The 6,916-nt window shown below is 37.1% G+C and overlaps 1 protein-coding gene across 1 annotated transcript in view; it reads right to left on the reverse strand.

Moving 5' to 3' along the window:
* The window catches only part of Pls3 (plastin 3), a 110,818-nt gene that overhangs the window by 4,373 nt on the left and 99,529 nt on the right, over positions 1 to 6,916 (reverse strand). Inside the window, exons 9-12 of the mRNA XM_023699913.1 lie at positions 4,874 to 4,969; positions 2,415 to 2,610; positions 685 to 763; positions 4 to 148 (exon numbers count right to left, since the gene is read on the reverse strand). Of these exons, the coding sequence (XP_023555681.1) occupies positions 4 to 148; positions 685 to 763; positions 2,415 to 2,610; positions 4,874 to 4,969 (516 nt within the window). The remainder of the gene's footprint in view (positions 1 to 3; positions 149 to 684; positions 764 to 2,414; positions 2,611 to 4,873; positions 4,970 to 6,916) is intronic.

Genomic DNA, 6,916 nt, shown 5'->3' on the forward strand with positions numbered 1-6,916 from the left:
GAACAAAGACATGTAGTAAAAATAATTATCTACCTTTTTCATGTTGGCTCCAAGTTTCGGGTATGGAGGCTTATTAACCTTACTCCAGTCCACAGGAACTTTAATTCTTTCATATAACTGTAAGATTACCAGGGCATCTTGCAGATCACTAATGATTTAAAAATCATTTGATCAATGTTATCAGACAGCAGGGCTTTTTCATTCTTTAAAAACATTAACTAACACTGCCAAAGAAGACATATAAAGCCATAATCCCTAAGATATATTTCTTATTGGTTTGTGCTGAAAATAGCTAAGATCATCTGATGCACTTAAAAGTATGTATTGAGTGCTTATCACAAGGAAAGTACAGTTCTAAAAGGCTGGACACATAAGACAAAAACCCTTGTGTGATGGGTCAGAGAGATGGACAATAAACAAGCACACAGATTAAAAGACGATGTAACTCAGATGTGTATGTATACCATGTAGGCATTCACACATCTTACCACAGTCAATGACTACGTAAAGAAAGATTTTAGGCGTTTGCATATTTGGAAAATGATGATAGAAACCACCCCTCACATTCTTGAATATAAATATTGCTATAAATTAACATTTAGAAAATCTTTGGCGCTATCATTGTTTACATAACACCCATTCATGATGTTGGTAACTCTTTATAATAGCAATAGGATGGCTTACGCATAGAGATGGTTTACATGGGGATTAACACCAAGAGAGTTCATCCAGTTACGGAAAGTTCTTTCTTCCCGAGTTTCTCCTATTAGTAATATTAAAGAAATGTTTTCATTCATTAAACACCTTTTATATGTGCACATAACATCAACTTATGTATTAGTTTATTATATCTGTTTTATTGCAGTTGACAAGTTTCTTCAGTATGAATTTCCAAGCAGGTTTTCTAGACATACTTTCTATATTCATATTTTTAAAAAATGTTTCTACATTTATGTTAAAATTAAAGATAGAATCATTTATTTTTATTATTTATTTTTGGTATCCGGGATTGAACTCAGGACCTTGCACTTGGCAGGCAGGCACGCACTTATACCACTCATCTATAAACATAGAATCATATTTGAAACCCTTGAACCATTTTAAGTTAATGTGCTTTTTTTGGGGGTGGTGGTGCTCAAACCTGGGGCTTTGAGAATGCTAGGCAAGCACTCTACCACTGAGATACTCCTCCTGCCCCACAGAGGCTTATAAACTAAATAATCTGCTCTTTTTAAATCTTTTCCCAATTATCTCCTCAGATTTTCATGTTAAAGTAACTGATGCTATCACTTTAGTTTATGTTTTTAAAACTTTGTTGTAATCATATAACTTATATGTATAATAATGTATGTTTTTCAACTAATTTTATAAAAATACCAAGCTGAACACAATTATTACCTCTACAAATTTATGTTAAAGTAAGAGATTACTTAAAGCCTCTGAGGCTGGAGATACAACCTAGTGGTAGTGCCCTTGCTTAGTTTTATATAAAGGTGGGTTCCGTCTCCAGGATTGCCCCCTCAAGAAAAAAGCTTCAAAAGCACAAAATTTAAGATTTGATAATGATGCTAGAAGACACTCACTGAGCTACAATTTGCATTAACACTATGTGTTAATATATAATGCAAAATAGGCAAACACTATCTGTGTTAAATTTAAGTAACTTCCATAGCCTAGCATTTTTTTGGGTCAGTTTAACTGTAAATGAATGAAACAATACTAAAAACTTACAGGTCAAATTAAATGTACATGTGCATTTTTCTGATGAGTTTTAAAAAGCAGTCTACCCTAAATATTAAAACAGTAATAGCCTTATAGTGAGTGATTCTAGGTTACTTTGCTATATTTTCTTTTCTTTTTTTTTGGCGGAACTGGGGATTGAACTCAGATCCTTGCGTTTGCCAGTCAAGTGCTTATCTTACTGAGCCATCTCCCCGGCCCCTGTATTTTCTTTTTTAACTACTATTTTTTTAGCAGTGTTGAAGAATGAAATCAGGGCTTTGTACATGGCAGGCAAGTGCTCAACCGCTGACGTATACTCCCACCCCAGTCTACTTTATTATAAAAGTTCGCTTCTGTCACCTCTTTCCAGCAGTTGCCTGTTTTCACTCAGCACTTTTCACTGTGTTTACTTCTAACAGACACTTGCTAAAGCAAAGTAGACAAATTTCTTAGGTCAAGATTATGACATCATTGTGGCCTCTATATTTCTACTCTTTAGCCCATGTATCAAAATTTGAAAAACTCAGCAAGCCTGGTGAGGCATGCCTGTACTTCTAGTATCAAGGAGACTGAGGCAGGAATACTGCTGCAAGTTTGAGACCAGCCTGGCTACACAGTTAATTCAAGGCCAGCCTGAACTACATAGTGAGGCCCTGTTTAAAAAAAAAAAAGCATTTGAATGTCTTAGTTACCTTCTAGTAGAGTCCAGTCAATATCCTGGTTCTCTGGCTTAGTTAGTGCTGGGTATTTATTAAACAGGTTAGCCACAAAGGCTAAATTCAGTTTGGGGTTTCCACTGACAACATCAGCAGGGGTAACAAACTGTCTGCAACCTAATTTATCTGCCTGTTGAAGCATACTTTCAGCTCTCTTCAAATCATCTGTTTCCTGTTGAAGTAAAATAGAAGACATTTTTTTTTAGAAGATATTTTTAGAAGTCCATGCTAAAAATATAGAAGCTTTCCCTACAATCACAATCTTAGGCATATAGTTCTACCTACCTACACACACACACACACACACACACACACACACACACACATTTCTACCTTCTGTGAGCCAACACATGGCACTTATAAAACTGTTTTTTGAATGCAAAAATGAAAATGAAAAAGAAAGGGCTTAGTAGGATGTGCAATACCTGTAAAATACCATAGATGGCACCCAAACACATCTAACTACTGAGTACACGTAACTCAAGTGAGATTACATTTCTCATACCAAATTGCATTAAGAAAAAAGCTAAATTAGAAATATATTTTAAAGAAAAAACAAAACAAAAACAAAAAAGTTGTAAGAAATTCAAAGGAAAAATGAGAAAAGAAAAAAAATTTAAGCATTAACTGCTCCTTTCAAAAGACCAGCAAAAATCAATAGTACAACTTTTTTTTTTTCTGTATTTAGGACAGAGTCTACAGGGTCTACAGGGTCTCACTGCATAGACCGAACTCATAGTGATTCTCCTGTTTTCAGCCTCCCAAGTGCTGTGATTACAGGCTAGTGCTACCATACCCAGTTTCAGCACACTCCGTGGGAGGGGCAGGCACAGCACACTGGGGATCGAACCCTGGTCCTTGCGTCTACTTAAGCAGGAGCTTTAGTCTGCTGAGCTATCAGGTTGGCCTGACAGTACAATTATCCAAACTATTCTGCATATATATCTAAATATATCTTTTCCCCTTATTGAACAACTAATTTGAAGATAGCATCATGCAATACAGCAACCATTGTTGAATTGCTATCACTTTGTTTGGTGAAATTTTGTATCATTTCTAGTGCTGTTTTTTTTTTCTATCACCATTTTGTATTCCTTAAAAAATAAAAAAGAAATTTGTTTTTTAAAAGAAGAAAGTAGAGAAAAATTAAAACTGTTCACCTTTTTTTAAAAAAATTTTTATTTATTTATTTATTTATTGTGTGTGTGTGTGTGTGTGTGTGTGTGTGTGTGTGGCCAGCTCAGCCCACCAGGGGGCGGCCCTGGCTGGCATGTGGTGCTGGGGGATTGAACCGAGGTCCCTTTGCTTTGCTAAGCTCGTTTTAAGTAGGTGCTTTAGACCACTGAGCCATCTCACCAGCCCCAAAACTGTTCACCTTTGAAGATTAGGTCATAAGAGGGTATACAATGGAAAAGAAAACCAAGGAAAAAATATGAACAGAGGCTCGGAAGTAAGTAAAATGTTGGGAGAAGACAGGCACCTGGATTGATGGGAAGGGAAGTTTGGGGGCTACAAACTTACGGAAAATAGCACCAGTTAGGAAAAATGGAGCAAGATCGTGCAGGGCCTTAAATCTAACCGGAGCATTTTATATTGAATTCTAGAGTCAGTGGAAGAATCATTAAAGGACTCTGAGGAGGAGAGTCGCAAAGAAAGGAGTTTCAGGAAGCTCACTCATGAAGGACTAGCTGGAGAAGGGCTGCATCAGAATTAGACTCGGACATAAGATCAGCTGCCCTACAAGAGTAACCCGAGCCAGAGTTTGGCTTTAACATACAGACAACTGTAAGCACACAAGTCAGACACAAATTTAGTTCTGGTAAGGGCAGAGCAGAATGGTTAAGTCAATGTAATCCACTTAATCTTATTGCAGAATAAGATACATATATACATGTTGTTAATTAGTTGAATGCATTTTTCATTTAATGGGTACAGAGAAACACAGAACGTTAAAAGCTTGGGACTAAATAGTCTAGTGCTGGTGCCTTACTGATAGGCAAAATGAGATGGAATTTTAGGAAGGAACTTATCCAGAGTCACTGAGCAAATTAGTGACAACCAGGAGACAATAATTTCCTAATTGGATCACGCAGATCAAGATTTTATACACACATTAAAAACACAGGAATATTCTGATACAGCTATACATATGTAGTCATTAAATTATTATAATCCAAATGAGAAAAAGTTAGTCTCTAGTGCTTATTCCCCCATATTTTTTTTACTATTTTATGTCATCTATGTCTACCATAATTATTAAACTCACTAATAAACTATCAAAATAAAGTTTTTTTTCTGAGTTATGTATGTACAGTAATATTAGAGAGATGTTTAAAGTGGTCAACATCACTACATACAGTTATAAAACTGCTCAAATTTTAAAGAAATAGACAGTTTTATAAGGTTATAGAAGTCAAAAGAACATCTATACTTACGTTGAAACCTGACATGTTAATATCTATCCGTGGTTCACCTTCCTTTTGTCCTTTTGGTGCAATTTGATTGAGAAGATGGAAATAAGCTTTGGAATCCTACAAGTGAATTGAAAATGTCAGTGAGGTCACTTTTACAAAGAGTCAATGTCTCCTATTGTGTCGTGTTGGAAGGATATTTGCATCAGATTTGATGAGACGATATGACACAAGTCCCTGTCTCCTAATGTAACAGACCTTTTCCCTAGAAAAGCCCATCTATTTGGCCTGTTTCTGTGTCCATTATAGATGAACTAGATTTTGACATGACTTTACAACTTATTAAAGTCATTGATTTAAAAAAGTGCTAATAAATATTTCTGTACCTTCACTGAATTACTGAAGTCAACAAGCTTGAATGATAAAACAAGCATGAAAAAATAGTACAGCAGAAATCCAGGAAGCATAAGAAAAGAGAAAATAAACAGGTTACATCATTATACAACCCAATATACACCATACCCTATGGAGAAGAGATCTGCTATGTTAAAAGGTATATTTAACTATAAATGACATAATGTCTTAAATGAGAAACACTTCAGTTAGTAAAATAACTTTTATTTTTTTTTTTGGCGGAACCGGGGATTGAACTCAGGCCCTTGTGCTTTCCAGGCAAGCACTTATTCTACTGAGCTATCTCCCTGGCCTCGGTAAAATAACTTTTAAAGACAGGAATATATTTACCCAAACAAGCCCATCACCTCCATCCCCTGGGCCCTGGCCCTATGCAGTGCAGGAGGTAGAACCCGGGGCCTCACACACGCTAGGCAAGTCCTCTAGCACTGAGCAATGTATCCACAGCCCCAGGCCTCTCTCCTTTTAAGTTCCTGAACTATTGAACACATAAAACAAGGCCCTGGGTTCAGTATTCAATAGAAGAGAAAAAAAAAAGATTGAGGAAAATCACTGGGTGAAAGTCTTTTCAAAGAAATCTGTGAAATGTTGGCTGGTACCACATCGTTAGGGGGTACAGGGTTTATCCATCTAAGGAACAGCACATCTCAGCTGTGCAGCGCCTTCAGTCCACTCACTGAAGGTACACACACAGCTCATAATTGAGTCCTACACACTTGAGAAGAACTGGTGAAGAGCAGATGCAGTAGAGTCTGTATTTACTACTTTGAAAGGCACTTGACCTGGGAAAATCTGAATTTGAATAGAAATAAATTGGAAATTCATCTTCACATTATCAAAACACTCTTTGCTTTTTACAAATATTCAAAACAGGCTTCACTGAAAAAATAAATTTCATCTTTCATATTTAAAATACATCCCATGACTTTAGTTGTAAAGTCATGTCAAAATCTGTACTAGAGCTGCGTATTTGGGAGTGGGGTGGGTGAAACAGGCTGTAGGGGAACTCCACTGAACACACTGCGTTAGTGCAAATGCTAAGTGCCTTTGCCGGCATCAAGTAAAATTCTGCTATCTGGAATACCAGAGGACAAGCACTTTAGTCGAGATGTCTAAGCTATCACCTGTTCAGTGGTAGTAGTTGTCTATTACTGGGCCTTGATAGGCTCCAAAAGAAAGTTTCTCACAATAAACCTGGGAGGAAATGTGCATCTCAGCCCTGGGGAGTTGTTTAGTGTGGATTACTGCATCTAACCCTTGACCTTGGAATCTTCCCAGAAAGCTATACTTTATTTTTATTTATTTATTTTTTTGGCAGAACCGGGAATTGAACTCAGGCCCTTGTGCTTGCCAGGCAAGCGTTTATTCTTTTTTTTTTTTTTTTTTTTTTGCTCCGAATGCCTTCAGGGCAGGTTTGGCTGGCTGGAGTTGTGGGGATTGAACCACAGCAACCTGAGTCTGACTGCTTTGTTGAAGCAGCCACTTAAAGAACTGAGCTAAGGGGCAGGCCCCCTACAAGCGTTTATTCTACTGAGCCATCTCCCCAGTCCCAGAAAGCTACACTTTAAATGCTACAAAGGGAGTATGAAATTTGCTGCCATCAGTGGTGTAAAGAATGGGGAAAATCAGGGGCTGGTGAGATGGCTCAGTGGT

This window comes from Octodon degus, unplaced genomic scaffold, assembly GCF_000260255.1.
Source record: "Octodon degus isolate 3935 unplaced genomic scaffold, OctDeg1.0 scaffold00117, whole genome shotgun sequence".
Taxonomy (NCBI): Eukaryota; Metazoa; Chordata; class Mammalia; order Rodentia; family Octodontidae; genus Octodon; species Octodon degus.